The 22,727-nt window shown below is 34.3% G+C and overlaps 1 protein-coding gene across 4 annotated transcripts in view; it reads left to right on the top strand.

Annotated features, from left to right (window-relative positions):
• ADGRL2 (adhesion G protein-coupled receptor L2) overlaps positions 1-22,727 on the top strand; it is a 177,343-nt gene that overhangs the window by 130,663 nt on the left and 23,953 nt on the right. For 2 of the 4 annotated variants that reach the window (XM_029948233.1, XM_029948235.1), the window contains exons 5-11: positions 3,749-4,549; positions 11,066-11,359; positions 11,906-12,009; positions 12,880-13,065; positions 16,759-16,942; positions 21,353-21,478; positions 21,747-21,952. In XM_029948233.1, coding sequence (XP_029804093.1) covers positions 3,749-4,549; positions 11,066-11,359; positions 11,906-12,009; positions 12,880-13,065; positions 16,759-16,942; positions 21,353-21,478; positions 21,747-21,952 — 1,901 coding nt within the window. Of the gene's footprint in view, positions 1-2,811; positions 2,827-3,748; positions 4,550-11,065; positions 11,360-11,905; positions 12,010-12,879; positions 13,066-13,908; positions 13,948-16,758; positions 16,943-21,352; positions 21,479-21,746; positions 21,953-22,727 lie in introns of all 4 variants that reach the window. The other 2 variants (XM_029948231.1, XM_029948232.1) reach the window with 2 other exon arrangements.

Below are 22,727 nucleotides of genomic sequence, written 5' to 3'. Positions count from 1 at the left end.
TATGTGACATTTATACCTGCCCAGATTATGCCCGTGTCAAAAATGTGTATCCAGCGTATCCTATATCATTAACAGAAATGTTAGTGATTGAATATATGTGTGTTTAAAGGAAGTCTTAAGGGTCTTGTAGGATAAACGAGAATAATTATTAGACTTTCATATTTTACAGTCAAGATTTGATTTGAGTTTTTGTGCCCTCTTTTTCACATTACTATCAAATTATACAATTTATGCCATAATTTTAGCTACAAGTTTTCTTTATTAGAGGAATAACTAATGATTAAATATTTTTAGTGAATAAGTGTGAGATTATTCAAAATGAAATAGTGTGTCACTTCAGGTACAGAGTATGTAGGCTTAAGTTTGTTTGGGTCAATTTTGTGTTTGCATATCCATGTAGTCCTCCACTGACATTAGTAGGTCATGTATTTATGTTTGGTCTATAGAATAGTAAATGTATTGTTATGAATTCATACAGTCCTGTAAGACAAGTTGCAGTATACATTTGGCATGTGATGAAGAATGCTGATTTCATTAATATTATTGTATTTTTATATTCTTCTGGGTTGATGGAGTTTTGGCTGGTTTGACAGATCCCTGTGATTTGGTTTTCATAAAAATCATAATATAAAGACTTGTTTTCAATATCCATATCTTATGTGATTCATCAATCATCAAAAGTTTTTAAAATTATTTTTACATTTGGGTGTTACTCCTGTTCTTATCAGAACTATAAACTATATACAATTTATATACACTTTATTCTAATATAAGTGATATCAATTAAATCAAAAAGGAAGAATTCCCTATTTAATATTTTGCTAAGTAAATGCAGTCAATTTAGTGTATTGCATAATAAAGCCTGACCATTTTCAATTAATAGAAAACAAAACACTTTATAAATTCTTTATTGAACTTGTTTTAAGTTCTGTTCTAAATATGTAACATATTTTTAAATGTATTATTCCCATCCTTTACATGTACTTGATTTGCTCAATAAAATCATCCTTTCCTGAAAAAAGAATATAGCTGTGTATAAATATAGACTAAGAAGTCACAACACTAATTTCTCTTATCCTCATTTTTCCCACTGTGCCCTTCCGTTATTGATTCTAAGCAGGTATCACATTGCTCTTCATTGAGGAGTAATTTTAGTACTAGTGGTTTATAGAAAAGAACTGTTTCATATCAGTAACACTGAACTTATTTTTACCCGATATAGTCAGAATTACACATGATAGAGCAAGTATGTTTCCTGAAAGTGGTTAAATAAACCAAGTCGGATGGGAAGATGGTAGCTTAATGCAGAAAGTTATATGCTATTCCTATGGCAAACATATTTGTGTGATATTTCTCCCTAAGGTATTTCAGGAGGTCAGTATTTAATCTTGATGAATTATCATAATTTTTAAAAATTAATCAAGCTAAGACATCTTAATGAAATGTGCAACTACAGTATCTTTGAGTAATCAATTTGGAGATGGAGTATTAGCACACCCTAATGCATTTTAATAAGGAAAGGGGGAGAATCACAGACATTAATCTGGTCACTTTATGAAATTCAGGCAACATACTTCAAAGCCTACATACAGTCTAAAGTAGTGTTTTATGGATTGTTATTATTAGAATTCTATTTACCAGGAAGAATCTTATATAGCAACCTTCCTAACTATATAATCCATTTCTTTAGACTTCTTGGAGGGAGGATTTTTTTCTCATATAACTGTACTAATCAGGTTTGTTTTATGAAAGCATTTACCTTTTATGGGGTCTGTGGAGTCAAGGTATTTGCTTTGAATGCTCGGTATGACTGTCACTGCATGCTAGCTTGCTTTCTGTGTAAATTAATGATTGTAGACGATGTCATAATAAGCTAACCATAATTCTTTCTTCCTTTTTCTCCTTGCCTACTCTGCTTGCTTTTTCCTTGTATGTATTTTGCTTACTTTTTTAAAAAATAAATTTAATATTACAAGTTTGAGATATATGATATAGAGAATTTAATAAGAATTTCATAATATAAAAATATATATTTAAATAAGTAAATTTACTAATTCTTAGTGGGGAAGAAAAGCACTATGTTACCTCCATCTTTCAAAAATCCCTGTTGGGGTAGCAGGAGAGATTTATATATTCTGAAAAGGAGGCATTTTTTTCTTATAATGAAAATGGAGTTTTTAAAAATGGAAGATAATAAAAAAATTGAAACATACTAAGATGCATAATTGTATATATGTCTTTTAACATAAATATCTTTGAAAAGAATGTTAAAATATAACCATATCAGTATTCATTAAATTTGACCTAAGCTACAAAATTGAATTATTTTTATAAATATGTTTTCCTATTGTTAATGCTTACCTGTTTTTATCAGTTTAATAATGAGTTCATATGATAGATGGGGATGATACACCTATGCATGCATTTGTGCCTGTAACATACAGAGATAAAGTAAAACTTGGTAAAAATGCTGAGTGACTTGGAAAGGCAAGAGTATATATACCATGCATTAGTGAAGAGTTTCATTATTTATTCAGGTACCCTAAGTGAAGCAACATGCCAACATATTTGTATTGCCTCCTTAATCTACTAAAATGATTGATCCATGTTCTTTTATGTAACTTTAGAATCTTTCTCCTGCTAGGTTTTCCTGTTGTGTGTTTCTCTTTATCCAAAGTAGTACAGCTCTTATTCTTCCTGTATTTAGCATCTATTACGAATTCAGTCTTAGACTAATAGTCAATTTATTTTAATCTTTTTTCTTTTTTCCTTGCACTTTTTTTTTTGTTTTTCTTCCGATGCTTAAAATAGAAGTGGAGCAAAAAGGTAAATAACGTATACAGTCTGAACCCCAGCTCCCTGTTATGTGCCTTATGGATGTTACCTCCTCCCTTCCCTCCCCCCCACAACACTCCTGACATTAAAATAATCAGCAGGATCTCATAAATGCACCTCATAAAGAAGTCGACTCTTTACAGTGAAATTATATGACTGCTAAATCTGGTGATGGGGTAAAAATTCTGAAGTCGGCGAGGGGGAGCTGCTCCTTTCTGTGTTTCTTTTTCACCCTTTATCTCTTTTTCTGACACCTTTGGATATTTTATTATTAAAGTGTCATCTTGCCTGGCTTCCAGAACCCTCTCCATAGCATGCCATGGTTCCAGGGTCTCCTGGTCGTTTCATCTCTGCTTTTCTTGTATTTACTTTTCTCTGTTCCTAATTACATTTTTTGAATATTTGTGTTTCTTCAATTGAAGAACCTTTGTTTTCAGTCTAACTTTATAAAAGTTCTAAATAAGCCTTCATATTGGGTTTTTGTTTTAGTTGCTTTATTTTGGTGTTTTGCTTTTGAGGGTTTATAAGTGGGCTGGGAGGGAGGGTAGAAAGCTGGGACTAAAATTAAGTATTTTGTACACTGTTATGCACAAAGCTTTAAGTTTTAAAGTATATATTGCCAAATCAAAAGCTTGGAAACATATAGCAAAAAATGCACATTGTCAGCTCAGTTATGAATGATCTTAATCTTAGGTTTGCACTTAGGAAAATAAACCCCAGCCACTTAGTATGCTAGTACATCGATTATGGTAACTTGAAGAAAGAAAACTGGTACTTGTATTAAGTATAAGTTTTAGGGAAAATTGAATGTTAATAAAACAAATTTTTTTCTTTTGATTTATGATCATTAGAACTTGTGTTTGTTTCATTTTTTAACTTGGCTTAATTGTTGTCTTTTCTCTGTGACTGTTAGTTTTTGTGTGCCCTGGAACCTTGAAAGCAATTGTGGATTCACCGTGTATATATGAAGCTGAACAAAAGGCAGGTGCTTGGTGCAAGGACCCTCTTCAGGCTGCAGATAAAATTTATTTCATGCCCTGGACTCCCTATCGTACTGATACTTTAATAGAATATGCTTCTTTAGAAGATTTCCAAAACAGCCGCCAAACAACAACGTACAAACTTCCAAATCGAGTAGATGGTACTGGATTTGTGGTATACGATGGTGCTGTCTTCTTTAACAAAGAGAGAACGAGGAATATTGTGAAATTTGACTTGAGGACTAGAATTAAGAGTGGAGAGGCCATAATTAACTATGCCAACTATCATGATACCTCACCATATAGATGGGGAGGAAAGACTGATATCGACCTAGCAGTTGATGAAAATGGCTTATGGGTCATTTATGCCACTGAACAGAACAATGGGATGATAGTTATTAGCCAACTAAATCCATACACTCTTCGATTTGAAGCAACGTGGGAGACTGTGTATGACAAACGTGCTGCATCAAATGCTTTTATGATCTGTGGAGTCCTTTATGTGGTCAGGTCAGTGTATCAAGATAATGAGAGCGAAACAGGCAAGAATGCAATTGATTACATTTACAATACCCGATTAAACCGAGGAGAATATGTAGATGTTCCTTTCCCCAACCAATACCAGTACATTGCTGCAGTGGATTACAATCCTAGAGACAACCAACTCTACGTGTGGAACAATAACTTCATTTTACGGTACTCTCTGGAGTTTGGTCCACCGGATCCTGCCCAAGGTAAAAATGTTTGCTTCCTAATGCTGACATCTTAATGAAGAGCTTACTTTTAAAAGATTTAGAGGTTATTCTTTCCTGTCAGTTTTCTTCCCCTTTTCCTGGCTAAAGCTCAAAGGATAATGTTGTGGTATTTCATGTTGGCACATAGTATGTACTTTTTAGCCTTATTTTGGCCTAGTTTCTTTCTTCAAATTTTTTCATTTAAATGTTGACTTCAAAAAATTGTAGCATCATTAGTTTCATTTTTCATTGCTAAGACTGCAATACCAGCTACGAACCTGTTAGCTTTGTGTTGTTGTTTTTTCCTACCTGGATTCTGAATTGATTACAACCTATGTGCAGACCTTTTAACTTCTTGGCGCCAGTGGTTAAGGGAAATGTGTGTTAGGAAGTCCCAGGAGAATTGCCAGGCTTGATGTACAATGTCAGGCATAAGTGTTCTGGAGTTCTGGGATCTGCTGTCTGGGCAGGAAAGGGAGTCCTCCAACATCTTCCTAGTAGAATCACACATTTTTATTTCCTGATAAATTAGTGATGGTTTTAAGTAAATATTCCTGTGACTTTAACTGTCACACGTAGACTAAGCATTAAATGATCCCAAGTGAGGATTTATGAAGATGGATAAGCTAACATTTTCAATTTGTGTTCTCTTTAGGTACTTTATGGAGGATCATTACTTTAGAAACCAATGTAAAATCTTTGGAAATATATTTTAGTTGATCAAGTATTTCAGTCCTGTGGAAAACAATTTTTGAGGGTAGATTAAATGAATATTTCATTAAAACCAGATTAACTCATACTCATGATAAAAGTAACTGATTCATATATTGTTATAAAGCTTGCATTATGTCTTTTCTACTTGAACAATAGTATTTGTATTTTAAAGCTGCATATTTCAATTTACTGAGTTAATTGGAATGTTCAAATTACTGAGTTACTTCAGAATTTTAGGAACCAGAACATTCTTTGGAAATTTGAGGTGATTAAATCAATCTCTTCAACAAGGTGGAAAAGAAATTAGTATCTTTTTCTGTTAAAGCAATAGATAACATATCCACAGACTTAAACATAATTACATACCTGTATATATTTTTAAGATATATTATTACTGAGTTCTAAATATTCTAATAGGGTCAGGACCTGAAGAACAGAAGCCACAGCTTTTTGTAGTTGAAATTGTAATTTGAGTCTTTCTAGTATACCAAAAATATGTGATTTTTGTTTAAAAAGTAATAGAATGATAACATATTCACTTAATACAGGACCCTGTTACTCTGATTCATGTATGTCTGGAATTTTTTGGCTTAAAATTACAGTAATAATGTCTATTGTTAAATTTTCAACAATTATATCTTTAAGGCATAAAAATCTTTATTGATAACGTCATGGAATCATTTACTTTTAAATGTAGCCATATCTTTTCTCCCATAGGGCCAGGAATTTGAGATGTTTCCTGTATCTCAACTGTCTAGTTACCCTCCCTCTCCTTTATCCTATAGGTTGTTAAAGGCAAACTTCGGTTGCACATTCATCCTTGAATCTTTTTTGTAACTTGTATTACTCTCACAGCTGTTACATTTGTTTTGGGCAGCAATACATCTCTGCCTCTCTATTAGGAAAAGAGAAATAAATACTTTTAGAAATGCAAATTCATAATCAGGCAACAACTGAAGGATTATGAATAAATTGAGTACAGATTCAATTCAACAAAGAATCTTTGCCCCATCTATGGTCACAAAATACTTCATGAATACAATATGAGTAATAATGTCATTTTCCACATGTGACTTATTTTCTGGTAAATAATTTGATCCATTTCAGATGAAAAATCTGTGATAATTTAGATATTTTTGGAAAGGGCGGCTGTCCTCTTTGAAAATGAGAAACTTGGGCATATTTGGTAGTTGTGTTCCTACAACTGTGCTTTGTTATCCAATATATTTAGCCATTCTTAAATACTCCCAGAAAGTGAAAATTCATATTGAAACCTTATTAAGCCATTAGTGGTAAAAAAAAAATTAAAAAAAAAAAAAGTTTTATATGACCTAAATTTCTCTTGCTGCTCTTGGAACCATATTCTCTTCTCTCTCCCTTATAATTTATCTTCATGTGCTTTTAGAGACTCCTGTCTCTCTCCTCCAAGATGTGTGCTGATTATCTATATGCATGTAGATGGGGCCTTGCAGGACTATTCTGGCCCATCAGTTTAGGTCAAATCAATAAGCCACTGTCAGTGTTTAAGAAGCAAGATCCACAAAATTGATAGGACAGAGCAATCAGAGAATTCAAGTCTCCACATGTCATAAAGCAATGATTGGCTAGTTTGGCTGTAATTCAAAGTCTTATGTGCCAGCTTTGCTATCATGTATGTTACCAAGGTATAATACATTGGTATATAAAATGGTAAAATTACTATTCCTTTCATTTTTAGTTGTGGACTGTTTCATAGTATATTAGCTTCAATACTTTTCCCCATTTATAAGCCCAAGCCTTTAAAAAAAATTTTTTTAACGTTTATTTATTTTTGAGAGAGAGATACACACAGAGTGTGAGCGGGAGAGGGTCAGAGAGAGAGGAAGGCACAGAATCAGAAGCAGGCTCAAGGCTCTGAGCTGTCAGCACAGAGCCTGACACAGGGCTCGAACCCACAAACTGTGAGATCATGACCTGAGCTGAAGTCAGCCGCTTAACCGACTGAACCACTCACGCGTCCCAAGCCCAAACCTTTTTATTCCTAACAGGTCAAGTATGTTATTTCTTTACCCTAATCATGGTTTTCAAATACATTTCTTTTCTTTGAATTTTTAGCCTTACATGATCTCTGCATAGTTCATTCACTCCATTTCTCTAAACTAGGTCTGTTTTTCCTCTCACCTTTTCCCTTTCTAGAGTGGGCTTCAGAAAAAACTTTTTAGTCCTTTTTTATAAACTCTTTTATATTTCTTAATCTGACTTGCTTATCTGCAAATTTGATATTCCAAATATTATGGAAGAAATACTGTATCTTGGGTTTTGAAAGTTCCTGAATATTTATTTGTCTTAGAGTAATTATGAAGTATGACACTTAAATAATAACAGAAAAAAATGTTCTCAAGAAAACTAGTTAGGTTTATTTATTTAGAAAGTGTTTAGCTCAGAATCTGTATTTCTTGAAACATCTTTCTACTAATCATGATTGCTCAATTCAAGATGATCATTACTGACACTGAATAAAAGCAAATTTAATGAATACATAGTTTTGCCTTTCCAGGCTATGGACTCACTGTAATAACTGGAATTCATTGGGTGAACAGTGAGTGGCTTCTTGGACCTCGATGATGGAAGTGCCACCCTTAGCATAAAGAGTAAACTGCAGTTAGTAAACACCATCATAGTAAACCGAAGCATTCTGTGTGTGTTTGTTGAAATTTTCAATGGTAGTTCTTAAATGTGTTTATTAGCATTTTCTTAGCACTATTCCTACGTCTTTATACTCAAATGATAAGGGAAGGCAGAATGCTGGGTTATTTAATCCAGATGTTTGACAGGACACCCTGGTAACTCTTATAAAATAAGACTAGATTTGAGATAAAATTCTATTGTGGGTTGTATTTTCTGTTACCATTTATAGGATACTCTTGAGTTTTGAATCTTTTGCCATGTAAGTTTCATTATGAAACTTTTTATCATCTGTTGCTCTACTATTTTATGTTATTTTCCCTCACGTTTTGTTTTAGAGATTTACACAGAAAACTCTCAGTTCAATACTCTAAAATAAGGGCAGAATGTTTTGGGGGATGCCAGACTTTTCCAGAGTCTATGAAAATCTCTTACGTAGAAAAGCAAGACCATAGCATTTAGGAATATAGCCAGGTGACCCTAAACAAATTGCCTAACCGTCTCCATGGCTCAGGTTCCTCATCTGTAAAAGGAAGATAACCATAGTGCCTACTTCACGGGGTTGTGGCAAGGATTAAATTAGATGATCCGATGATCCATGAACAGTGATTAGCACAGCATCTGGTACATAAATGCTGAGTAAGTGTAGGCTTTTATCAGATGCCCTGTTGGGACCTGTCTTCACTTCTGGAAGAAATACTAATTTTTAGAAATAACCTCTGCATTTATGGCTTTGTCATGAGAAAAAAATGCTTTCCGTGAAGGTGCTAAAAACTTCAGCCTTGCAAAATTCTGTAGATTCTAACAGTCTTTAGGAAGGGTTTAATCTTGGCACATACAGGTTTACTTTCATGTTTTTTACAATGTCCCAATATTTCATTGATTTATCTTTGAAGAATGGGTTGATTCCCTTTAAATTTTTGATGAACAAAAGGTGAAAATGTATAAAATTTATTCTCAAAAACATATTGCATGTTGCATGAAATGTTGTGCATTTACTAGAAGTCATTTTAGTACCTACTTTGACTCAGTTTTTATGAATATTTCCTGGATCCTTAGCTAACGGATCGCTAATTGCAGTATTGTAAATACGTACTTCAGTGATTAAATATGTACTAATTAATGCAGTGTCAAGAGAGATACATAAGATGGTGTGGGACAAAACCATTTTGCTCTGCCCTTTTCTTTTTGCTCTGATTCCCCACCACTCTTTAAGATTTGATTCAGAGGCAGTCATTTGACACTTCTGTAAAAGATTGTGATGCTTTTGACAAATGTTAATTGAGAAAGCACTGAAAGCCTGGCTGCATTGTAATCAAAAGAAAATTACAGAGGTTTAACAAGATGTCAGGCAAGTGCTTTACAGAAAAAGATAGACAGGTTTGAATAGGTTTCTGCAGCAGCTGGCTAGATGTGATGTTTGACTAATGTACACAGGCATCTCTCATATGGTCAGTAAATTATGCCCTGGAAATAAAACACAAGATTAAGAAGTTTCTCTTGAGATAAAGGAAAAAAGATGTAGAAAGTGTGCAGTATGCATTTATTGACAACAAAAAGTCTCTCAACTACTAAAGAACTAAAACCAACACACACTACTTTTTGTAATGAACTCTGTCAGTAGTGGGAAGATTATATAAACAACTATTTATGGACCGCAGCTTAAAATATTAAACATATTAGTGATTATATAAACTTGTTTTCTAAGTTCTAAAGTTCTGGTTTGTTTCTTACATTATAGAGAAAGCATAAAATAAGTTAATGTTTTTATATGAGTATTTGAAAAATAGTTATTTTTAATTTGTTGTACTCTAATCGGTTACATTTAAAGCATCATGTGTATAAGGGTTTAAGAGCCAGTAATCTAGAACTGTTGATAAAACTTTAGTGTGATCACCTAATAGATTTTATTTTTATTTTTATTTTTAATTAATGTTTATTTATTTTTGAGAGAGAGAGGGAAACAGAGCACGAGCAGGGGATGGGCAGAGTGGGATTGGGGACAGAATCTGAAGCAGGCTCTGCCCGATGGCGGCCTCGAGCTCACAGACCTGGAGATCATGCCCTGAGCCGAAGTCGGATGCTTAACTGACTGAGCCACTCAGGCGCCCTCTCATAGATTTTAAATGATAGCGTTAAAGTTTTACTAACAGAATTTTAGTTGTTTAAACTAATTAAATGGTAGTCATGAAGGAAACATTAAGCTCCATTATTTTTTTAACCTGGTGCATTTAACAGTTTGAAAGTAATGGTAGACATCAACCTTTTAAAATAATTTCTTTTTAAATTTATACTTTTAAAGGTATAACTGTAGTTCCATTTATATTATTTGTTAAAGCCAGTAAGATGATGTAGGGTTGTTTTCAGATTAGGCATGTTTTGATCTAACCTGTTATCGTGATAAGAGATTGCATTATAACCTGTGACCAGAAGAGTTGCTTTTTCTACCTATGTTTTCAAATGTTAATATGCCTAACGAAGCCTCAGATGTTTCCTTACTAACACAGCACAAGCATGCCCAGCTTATCTTCTGTTTGGATCTAATCAGGCATGCTCAAAAATCTCTCAAGCAAGAATGGCTGCTGGGTGGAAAGATGTCACAGTATTTATTTTCCTGCAAGATGTAGAGTGGGTGACTTTAAATTTTCTATTGTCTTAATTATATGTAATTGTCAGTTTTTTATTGATACCTTGATTACTTATAGGGTATGGATTTATATAAAAAATAATTTTTCCATGCTGTTTCATGGTAACATAGATTTGGTATAGACACTGCAGCTTTATTTAAAAGTGACCTCCCATTTCTGTTGGATGATAAATCATGAACTATACTTAAATTGTATTATCAAATATTTCATTCAGACATAGACTTAACCCAATTGGAGTCATACAGACAAATCTGTAGTAAAGCCTACATGACCAACTATTAGCCAATGGTACGAATAAATTGAAATAAATGAATGGATTTATTCTTTCTCCAACCTTCTTGGCGTTCTCACTAACTCTCATTTTGTTGGATTCAGGATAGTTGGATGGGAGGGGTTTTGTATTGGGTGTGTGCCTGTACACGTTCACGTGTGCCTGTATAACGAGTGCAAGTGTGTGTCTGAGATTAACATACTCATCTTTTTTCCATAGTGCCTACCACAGCTGTGACAATAACTTCTTCAGCTGAGCTGTTCAAAACCACAGTACCAACCACAAGCACTACTTCACAGAAAGTCCCCATGAGCACAACTGTAGCTGGATCACAGGAAGGAAGCAAAGGGACAAAACCACCTCCAGCAGTTTCTACAACCAAAATTCCTCCTGTAACAAATATTTTTCCCCTGCCAGAGAGATTCTGCGAGGCATTAGACGCGAGGGGGATAAAGTGGCCTCAGACACAAAGGGGAATGATGGTTGAACGACCATGTCCCAAGGGAACAAGAGGTATTTCTTGTAAAATGCCAAACATACATTTTTAAATTTAGTAAGTTGGTCCTGAATTACACTGAAGTGACTTCGAGGAAAAAGAGACATTTATGATAGCTACCTTTGTTATTATTTTGTTAACTTTGGTGATACAGCATCTGTAGACAACTTAAAGGTTCATAAACTGCAAAAGTTATTTTGTGGAAGTCAGGCTGTGAATTACCTCTCCCTTAAAGACCTAGGTCAAGCATGACATTTTTTGCCCATGGACTCCATTGAGGCTTCTTACAGCTGCCTTTCTCATTACGAGTATCATTTGGACGAGTCCCAAGAAAATCAAGGGCTTTTTGTTTGTTTGCTGTAAATGTCTGATATTTCAGTGCTGACTTTATATTTACTGTTTATAATCTGCATTATAACCTACTTTTTGTCAGTTATTGTCAACCACTTCCATTAGCGTTTATTCAAAATTTAACATGCACAGTAGTATCATCCTAGCTGATTTCCCGAATGCATGCAGAAAAATGGTTTCAATTTTACTGTTGTTTTCTACATCTGTTGTAGGAACTGCCTCCTATCTCTGCATGGTTTCCACTGGAACATGGAACCCTAAGGGCCCCGATCTTAGTAACTGTACCTCACACTGGGTAAATCAGCTGGCTCAGAAGGTTGGTTGGAACCTTTTAATATGATACACATTGGTGATTAAGGGCTTTAACGTCTAACATAAATAATTTAGCTCAGTATGTTAAAACCAGCTTCCCTGCTCTTTGTTCAGTATAAAAATAAAAATTATGCATAGTTTTGTCTGTAAACTATTTGTTCAATGTTACATATGTTTGGGGGCATACTGTTTTCTATGTTAAGCTTTTTAATGAATACATACTTGCTTAATTTCATTCATATTTAGTTTGCTCTGTTTCTTTTGATGTTTGTAAGACAAATAGTCCATTGGCCTAATAAATCAAATACCATTAAGTTTGCAACTGAACCCACAGAATGTGAGCAGATGTTTATATCGGAGATGATTATAATAGAATAAGTAAAAACGACTTTAAAAGGCATTGGTAACTTTAATATTACAATGTAGTGCAATGACATTTTAGTTTCTCCTTCCTCATTTACCCTTCTGAAATGCAAACAAGTGGTAGACAACACCCCCCAGTACCATACTGATTGCGTTCTGATTTAAATTTCTGGATCATTGGAATGAATAAATAACTTAAGATTTTTAAATGGCTGTGTGAAATGGTGGTAGTGACATTGAGAGAGCGATCTAAAAGAAAAGGATTTCTGGTTTTCTTTTTTTCTTTTCATTTCTTTTAAAGGTCTGGTTAGGAATTTCTTTTGTGTTTTGAGGATTTTTAAGAACCTTTCATCATCTGAAACGAAGAGAAAGTTATTGGTCTCAGTTAGTTGCAGGTTTTGACATATTTGCAACTATTTCTCTTACCACAACAGAGATACTTGGGGGAAAGAACAAGAGGCCACACACAGAACAAGAAGTCATAGTGAGATAATATAAATTGTCATTTCAGATCAGAAGTGGAGAAAACGCGGCTAGTCTTGCCAATGAACTGGCTAAACATACCAAAGGCCCGGTGTTCGCTGGAGATGTGAGTTCTTCTGTGAGATTGATGGAGCAGTTGGTGGACATTCTTGACGCACAGCTGCAGGAACTGAAGCCCAGTGAGAAGGATTCCGCTGGACGGAGTTATAACAAGGTAGGTAGGGATTTCCTGTTATCTAGTCAGACATTTTATATGGAAGCTCCTGATTCTTCTCACATGGAACTGCAAGGCCTCTGCCCCTCACCCTTGAGATATACTTAGAAACAAAATTTCTAATTTGGCTGATTCCCCAAGAGAGAATTACAGTTGAGAAAGGAGCCACATGACCAAAACAAAGGAACAAACACAAAAGTTAAAACGTCTGAGGGAGATTTCAGTTGGTGACAAACATTGCCTCGTTGTGGTCAGAACTTCCACTTAGGAACGCATTCTCTGCCCCTGGAGAGATGATGTGTTACACGTCTCATACATTCTGCACGCTAATACATGCAACTCTTACGGTCGTGGTGAAATTGGGCCGCATAGAAGACTGTTAGTCACTGTAATACTGTTTTCAGTTGTAGGTTTGGGGAGAAGGACAGGTTTCCCTCTCTAAGAGGATAGTGTATTAGTGCTCTTAATCTTTCCTAATATGACAAAAATTTGGTAGTTATTTTAACCATACTATAAAATAAGCACATGGGATTCATATTAAGCCAAAATCCGTGGCTAATATGGTTTTATAGGGTTAAAAATAGACATTTTTGTTTCTTTTACCCACATATTTTGGCTCTAGTTTTATCACAATACTTTGGATTAGCGTATTTAATAAAATGCAGCTATAAACTATAAATGGGCAATTTTGGCAGGCAGTGTAAACTCACAAAAATCCAGAGGACTGCCGTGCATAATAAATTTTGAGCTCAGGAACACATGCCTAAGTTTTGAGGATTTCTTTTTTCCTCATTTTCAACAGATAAAATCTAACCTCTGATTTTCTTTTCTTTTACTAAAAAGCTCCAAAAACGAGAGAAGACATGCAGGGCTTACCTTAAGGTATCTCTCCTGTGCTTTCACCCTGCTCCTCCCTTCTTCAGCTACCTGCCACGCTTTCTCATCTTGCTGCATGATCCAATGTATTTCAGTCTTTGATAATTATATAATGTGCCCCATATCAGCTGTACAAATGTTGGCTTTTCTCAGGTATATTACTCTCAGAAGAAGCAAATAATTTACTTTGACAATTTTTGCTCTTTCTTCATTTATCCAAACATGCAAGAATTTTAATGAAATATCCTCTGAATTGGAAAGTAATCATATAGTCTCTTTGTTTCCTGTTGTCATCTCTGTGGATTCAAAAACAACTTGAGTAAAACAGCTATGATATATTCTTGGCAGTTTATCATATCAAAGACTGTAGAGTCATAATGTATGTGCATGAAAAAGTCACTGCTTTCTTATCTCTGTGGTGTACTCTTAAATTAAAAAAAGGCTTTGTCCTGAAATTTTAGGAGTCATTTCCAGAATCAGGTTGATATGGGGATGGGTTACTAGAAATGAAATATAAATAATGTGACAGTGTTATCAATGTATGTTCTGTGTTGGTTTTTATCAGGCTAATAGAAACAGAAAGCCTCTGTGTGGCTCAGAATCCTTGTTCCCTCCAGCCAATTCTTCTCCCTGGTACATGCAAGTAATAGGAAGCATGCAGGGGCTGATGGTGGAACTGCACCACGCTAGTTTTGTGTGATCAAAATAATAAGACCAGATTGCCTTTTGTTTTATTATGAGAATTTTACAAGTTTCTTTGGGGGGATGGTTATTTTCTAATCCTGCTCCTCTGGGGACTGTATCCTTAGTAAGTCATACCTTGAAGAACTATTCCGTATGTATACATAGGACAACAAAACGAAAAACCCTGTAGTTTTGTAGAATAGAAGTTATTCAAAAGCCATGACTACCAGTTTTAGTTGCAAGAACCAAAAAAAAAGTGGGGGCCATGTCACTAGTTCATAGTAGACATTGCTGGATCTGAAAACTTTACAAGAGAAAAGGTGTTGGGAAAGTCTGCTTTTATGTAGTAAGATTCTGAATTTCCTTTTTAGCCTATTTAATGGAGGCAAAGAAATAACTGCTGAAGTGTACAGAATTTGTCATACTGAAATTTTCAGTTCACCTTTAAGGTGTTAGTTAATGTGTGAAATGTAATAATTGGTATGTTGCCCAGGACATATACCTCAGTGGGAAAAGAATAGTCTTTTTTCTTTGGCAGGGACAGAGTACTTAAGGAATATGATTAGCCTAATGATCACTTTTGATTCCACTAGAAAACTACAATGCTAATAAATAAGAAGTGTTTCATATTAATAAAAGCATGTCAAGAGCGAGTTATGTGTATACGTAGTAAGTTTCAGCATGACCTTAATTTCTGACCAGTGTCATTTTCAGTATCTCTCAAATGAGCTTCTCTGCTCAGATAAGACTAATAAAAATCCTTAAATTACAAATCAGAAGCTGACTTACACTATGCAAATGAAGCGAGTTCCCACTTTGTGACAGAGGATTCATTTGTAACTTAGATTAGAGACTCCAGTCTGTATTTCTTGGTGACTAATGAATCTGGCCTCAGCAGACCAATTTCTGTTCTACTCTAGTTAATGGCTGCAGCAGTATCACTGTGAGCATTTTGACTATTCTATCTCCCATTAGAGAGAGGAAAAAAGCCTTTAACGTTACTTGGAAGTATCTTCCACCTGCCAGGAAGGTCGTGGTGGCTCACAAGGCAGACAGAACGAGGATATTAAGATGGATTAAGCTAATTAATCTTACTCTGACAGTAGCTTCAAACAACTTTCCCCCCTGCTTATTCCAATATCGTTCCTTAACCTAGCAATTTTTGTTGTTCTTCTTTGCACAGTGTATGTTCTTTTCCCTCAGTGATTACCAATAGATCAAAACAACTTATATATGGCCTTAATGACATATTATGACTAGGTAAATGGAATAGAGTAAATAAACGTAGTGATTTCAGCTATCCGAGTCTTAGTGTACAGCTGACTAAGTATCAGTACGAAAGCCTGCCTTCAATTGCTTAACTCACTGGGTTATATTTTTACTTAATGTTATTTTGCATGGTAATAAATTAAATCTACAAATATGAACATGTATTACAACTCGGATGTTTATGGAGACTTTATTCTACTTTTCTCTTGCTTAAAGCTTTAAATATTTTGATTGTTCTCTTGATTCTTTCAAAAACAGATCATGGTTTATGAACTAAGGTAGACTCAAGTGTTTCCTAGCTGGACAGGGAATCGGAAGAGTGAAATGCACACAGATAATTTATAAACTTTGAAATCATCTTGGTTTTTTCCCAATGGTAATGAATAGACAATGGTTATAAGGCACTATTTTGATTATTCTTTTAGTTTGTGTTCGAAAAGACAGTGTGGTTTAACCTTCAAGCATATATATCAGGCTATTGCAGAGGCCTCAGTGTTTTCTATTTAGAACATTTAAATCTTGAGTTTATAAGTAGGAATGACATGGGTGTAAGAATAATACCTCAGGTTAAGAGCTGACATTGGTTGTGCTTCTCTTGGACAACTGAGATATTATTAGATAAGTATATGCAAGCCATCGTTTTACACCCATTAAAATCAAAGTAGTCTCCTAATCTTCAGCTCTATTTTGAGATGGTAAGATATGCTTCACATTGGCCAGGTGTATGTTGTTCAGGTGTTCTTCCATCTTGAAATGTGAGTAAATCATGACAGATAAATATCACAGTTGTCACTAGTCAGTGATTGAAAATCACCTTGATACTAGAAGCAGTCAAAACTAATGCTAGTTTTCTAACGGATGCAGGCAATTGTCGACACAGTGGACAATCTCCTGAGACCTGAAGCTTTGGAATCATGGAAACACATGAACTCTTCTGAACAAGCGCACACAGCAACAATGTTACTCGATACATTGGAAGAAGGTGCCTTTGTCCTCGCGGACAATCTTGTAGAACCAACCAGGGTCTCAATGCCCACAGAAAATATTGGTAAGTGAATATATTGTCAGGCTTAATTTTGATTTAGAAGATGCATGTTTAAGAGAATGATGCTTCTCTTCTGAGTCGTTATTTCCCAGGGCCAAACTTATCTTTGGTAAATTACAACTTATTGATCACACTTCATAAAATTAATGCAAAAGCCAAAATCTTTCTGTATCTTTTAAAAGTTGGTTTCAGGTAGGTTTTTTTTCCCCAACTGAAAAATCATTAAAGAAGTTTAGAGCACTTAAATGCCAGAATATGTGTTGCGTAAGTAATGAAAGTGCTTGCTGTGGTACTGTGGAAAATGCTTTTCCATTTTATATAATATGTTCCTAATGAATTTAAATTACTTTCTGGAATGTGTTCTTCTAGTCAAATATTTTAGGCACACAGATTATGAGCCAAATGTTTATACTAAACACAACTGCCTTCAGGTGAAAATGTGGTCAGTGAACTACATCTCCCATAATGCAGAATATACATGCTTCATAGATTGCAAAATAGCTGCAGATAGTTTTGAAGCACAATTTAACATTTAAATGCTGGCCATGAGGTAAGAATTCACTTTTGAGGATACTTGAAAAATTCAGTAAGTAACAGTACAATTATATTAATATAGGCTTGATTGATTTAGAATTGTTGGTTATTCAGAGAGGTTGAATTCAGATGAGGTTTATAATATCTCTTAGTAAAGCAAAAAAGCTTCCCAAGCATAAATGTAAACAAACAAACAAACAAACAACAACAAGAAAAAGGGAAAACAGATTATCCTTCCACCAACCGAGTGCATTGGTGCAACAGACATTGGAAGAGCTATGTAGGATCCCATATCTTACTGCACAGTTGTGCCTGCCTAAATCTAAATCATGAGACTTCATATTTCAAAATGCAGACAATAAAGGTGTAGAAATCAGATTATGATAATTACATTTAAATTCAAAGCCTTAAGTTTATTTTAAATAACTGAATTTTTAGAAAGAAATAAAAGTATTATTAAAACCACGTTTTTGTGTCCTCTGAGCTTTGAAAATGATAAATAACTCAATAACCTCAAATTAAGTGAAGTGATGGTTTGTAAGTTGGCTTGTCATGATCTGGGACATAGGTCATAAGGAAAGGGGTACTCTACCATAGCCTTAGTAGTGATACAAAATGAATAATGCTCCCCCTTTCTGTCCAAAGCTTTCATTATTTTTGGCTAATTTATTTGGTAGTCTAATAAGATTCCTAAGATATATAAAGTGTACATTTGATCATCTTAAGGATGTATCATATGAAGTATTATTTGAAGTGGCATGTTTGACCTACATTTGTTTTCAAGATCTTCTAATGGCTATTAAAAGAAAACACCTGAAATTTCCCTTTTACACCCTCTCCAGGTAGGCAGAAATATTTGATGGGCCAAGTTGATACGCTGTGCTCCCATCAGCTTTGTTATTAGGTACCTGAGATATTTCTCTGCCAGCTTTAGAAAATGAAAATGTCCAGGAATTTTTTTTCTAATACCTACTTTTAAGAGTTCTCAAGGAGTACTACTCTTCATGCTTTTTAAAAATGTTTTTGTCTAAAAAAAGTTGGGGTGCCTGTCTGGTTCAGACAGGAGAGCATGTGACTCTTGATCTTGGAGTTGTGAGTTTGAACCCCATGTTGGGTGTAGAGATTACTTTAAAAAATAAAAATAAATTTTAAAAATCTTTAAAAAAACTTAAAATGAAGTTTGTTATAAAATGTACACATGTACTTTTAATTTCTAAAATACACACAATTTTGTGGCAAATATCATGCCCAGTTTAGTATGAGGAAAGCATTTACCTTTTTCCTAGGACTTGTTCTCTTTTTTAGCCATGAGGACTAAAATAGGCCATTATTCCTTTATATCCTCACTTTCCCAAAGTTAATTTTTTTAATGGTCATAAACAGACTTTTTCATTTATTTTAGGCAGGTTTGTTTTGGAAGTTTTCCCTTTTGTCTATTTTTAAATTTATTTATTGATATAATTTCATTATTGATATCAAGTTGTGATTGATTCTCCACAAAGATCTGTATTAATGACCCTTTTAAAGTTCAAATTATTAATTTTTTACTGTGGACATGATTTTTATACTTATATAAGTATACATTGAGTTAAAGCTTGATAAGTCCTTCCTACAATGTTGGTGGGAATGTAAACTGGTGCAGCCACTCTGGAAAACAGTGTGGAGGTTCCTCAAAATATTAACAGTAGAACTCCCCTATGACCCAGCAATAGCACTGCTGGGGATTTACCCAAGGATTACAGAAGTGCTGATGCATAGGGGCAAGTGTACCCCAATGTTCACAGCAGCACTGTCAACAATAGCCAAATCATGGAAAGAGCCTAAATGCCCATCAACTGATGAATGGATCAAGAAGATGTGGTTTATCTATAACAATGGAATACTACATGACAATGAGAAAGAGTGAAATCTGGCCATTGATAGCAATGTGGATGGACCTCGAGGGTGTCATGCTAAGTGAAATAAGTCAGGCAGAGAAGGACAGATACCATATGTTTTCACTCCTAGGTCTAACAGGAGGAACGTAACAGAGGACCATGGGGAGGGGAAGGGGGGAAAAAGAGTTAGGGAGAGGGAGGGAGGCAAATTATGAGAGACTCTTGAATACTGAAAACAAACTGAGGACTGAAGGTGGAGAGGAAAAAGGGAAGGGAGTGATGGTCATAGAGGAGGGCACTTGAGGGGAAGAGCACTGGGTGTTATAAGGAAACCAACTTGACAATAAACTATAAATTTAAAAAAGCTTGATAAGTAAATATTTGTTGAATAAAATTAACTCTTTATACAAGTAAGTCTATATTTGGAACTTATAAAAACTCAAAGGATTTCAATCTTTCACCCTGTCTTCTTACTTTAAGAAAAGTTAATAATTGAGAGTCCCTTTCAGTGTAAAAGGAATGAGGGATACAAAGATGTATATTTTTCTCTCTTCTTCTCCCCTTTTACCTCCTTTTCACATACATGGAATCTGATATAACAAGAGGGGATCATCTACCTACCCACCTGCTAAATCTTTCTAAGCCTGGATCAAATAAAATAAATATTTTTAGCCAGCTCCTGCAGCTCATAGAATTCTAAAATTCATATGACTCTTGTTATAAACTTGTAGTTCCAATGTTTGACATGTCTGATAGCTTAAAAAAATCTCCCAATGTTATGATTTCATACTTACAACTAATTCTATATGTACTTTATAGAACAAATTTGTGAAAGATTACAAAGATAAAGTATTATCCAAAGGTTACTGTAATGGTATCAGTCCCTATTTGTAAAAAAAAAAAAAAAAGGGGTGGTGTGGGTGAATTAATCAGATCTGTGTGTGTGTGTGTGTGTGCACACACACACATATTTGTCTAGGTATAGAAATAGCTATGCAAGAATATACACCATTAGAGTAAAATACAGAGAAAAATGTATGTATTGTATGTATTGAATTATTAAGAGTATTTGTTACTTTTTAAAATTTAATGGATGAAACTAATGAATTTTATATATAATTCCTCTCATTTCATCAATAAAATTACATATTCTGATAACTCATATAAAATTGTTGACTTTAGTAAAACCAATAATGCTTTTCCATTTTTTAAAAACTTAAATGAATATTGATATAAAGTATTGCAATCTTCATTGGAATTCCAGCAATGTTTATGTTGATGACTATTAATTATATTTTTGAATCAAAGTTAAACAATATTGGGCTTGTTGATTAGGTAAATATTTAGTGTTATATATCAGCCTGTTCCCTTTCCATAAATTTTTGAACTTAGAAATAAAGTACAGTAGTTGGTAAACTTTTACTATAAAGGCCCGAATAGTATATATTCTAGCCAACTAAACTTCATGATCTAGTTACAAATACTTAACTGACATTGTAGAAACCAAACAACCTTAGACAATATGAAAATGAGCAAACATGGATGTACTCTAATAAAACTTTATTTACAAAAAAGAGGTAGCAGGCTAGGTTTGGCACACAGGGCCTGTTTTTGCCCTACTTAAATATGTAAAGATTATTAGTTACTAATGAGAATTTATTTTTGTTTATTTTAATTTTATAAATGAAACTCTAAAAATTGTGTGTTTTTAACTCATACACTGTTCATATTCATAAGGTAGGTAAAAGTCAGGAATTAGTTTATGACCGCATATACAAAATCATGAAAAAAATGTTAAAATGATTATAAGAATTTTTTTAGAGTTATCAATAAAGGTTTAACTTAGAGTAATTTAGTTTGTTCATGATTTTGTTGAAATTTAACAGTAAAGTTTTATAGGTGGAAAAAAAAGAAGCAGTGTCTTCCATGCAATCATCATTTGCCTCTTTGTAGTTTAAAGAATTCCCTTTTTTCCTCCCCCTTTATCTTTTGCTTCATCCAGTTCTGGAAGTTGCTGTGCTCAGTACAGAAGGACAGGTTCAGGACTTTAAGTTTCCTCTGGGCATCAAAGGAGCAGGCAGTTCAATCCAACTTTCTGCAAATACTGTCAAACAGAACAGCAGGAACGGTAAGACGGAGCAGAGTCCTCTAAAAATTGACAGAGTTTTTTTGTTCATTTAAACCTGTTAATCCTAAAATGCCACGTATTTGACTCCTAATATAACAATACTGCTTATCATTTAAAAGCAGATTTAAAATAATGCTTCTTCTTTCCCAAGAAATTTAATCCAAATAAAGAGTCCATAAGGATTCTTCTTTATTCTTATTTGAATGTATCTTTTTTTATTCGTAAGCATATTTCCCATAAAGGCATGTGACTATTTTTACCTTCCTAGGGCTTGCAAAGTTGGTGTTCATCATTTACCGGAGTTTGGGACAGTTCCTAAGTACAGAAAACGCAACCATTAAACTGGGGGCTGACTTTATTGGTCGGAATAGCACCATTGCAGTGAATTCCCACGTCATTTCAGTTTCAATCAACAAAGAATCCAGCCGAGTATACTTGACAGATCCTGTGCTTTTTACCCTGCCACACATTGATGTAAGTTGCATATGCTAATGAAATAGCGGAAGGTTATAAAACCAGTGGGGAAGGAAAGCAAAACTTGACTTGCTGGAGATAGGGACAAAGGGAATGGGGAGATGGCAAAGAGGAAGAAAAGGTCTTTCCATTTGAATTTCAAATGTTGGACTAGGTCAGAGACATAAGTTTATTTAAGTCTGTGAACATAAAATTAAATGAGCCTGGTTCAGTGATTATTAGAACTTAAGTGTATTCTTAATGAAAGCTAATTCAGTAATCAACAGGAAAATGTAAATGACTGTAATTTGTTTTAGAATGAAAATTAACTCTTACCTTAGCAGCAGGATAGCCTAGTATTAACTGTTAGGACTCTGCCTTTTTAGCATGGCAGACCTTTTTGTTTGTTTGTCTTTCTTCCTTGTGATTTAACTGACAATGTATGATACAATTGTGATCAAGCATTGGGTTTTTTAAAATCTAGGCTTGAAGAGAGGTGATTCCTCTGCTGTGCCTTAGAATAAAGTTGGTAGTTACATCATTATCCTGTGTTGGAAGATTGTCTGCAGAATTTTGGCTTCTGTTACAAGCAGAGTGCTTAAGTGCCACAGATAGCCAAGTGGATCTTCAGAATTGGCAAAGACAAATACATTTGTTCTCTATTTCCTTATATCTGCTGCAGTTAGTTCACTCTTTTAAAAACTTCGACCATGCTGACATGTCACTTAAAATAAAAATGGGCCCCAAATCGATTTTTAAAATACTTGGTCCTTATAGAATTTTCTCAGAACAAATT

The sequence above is a fragment of the Suricata suricatta genome, chromosome 8 (genome assembly GCF_006229205.1).
Source record: "Suricata suricatta isolate VVHF042 chromosome 8, meerkat_22Aug2017_6uvM2_HiC, whole genome shotgun sequence".
Classification (NCBI taxonomy): domain Eukaryota; kingdom Metazoa; phylum Chordata; class Mammalia; order Carnivora; family Herpestidae; genus Suricata; species Suricata suricatta.
The sequence above is the reverse complement of the archived record's forward strand: the minus strand, read 5'-3'. Positions and strand labels throughout refer to the sequence as shown.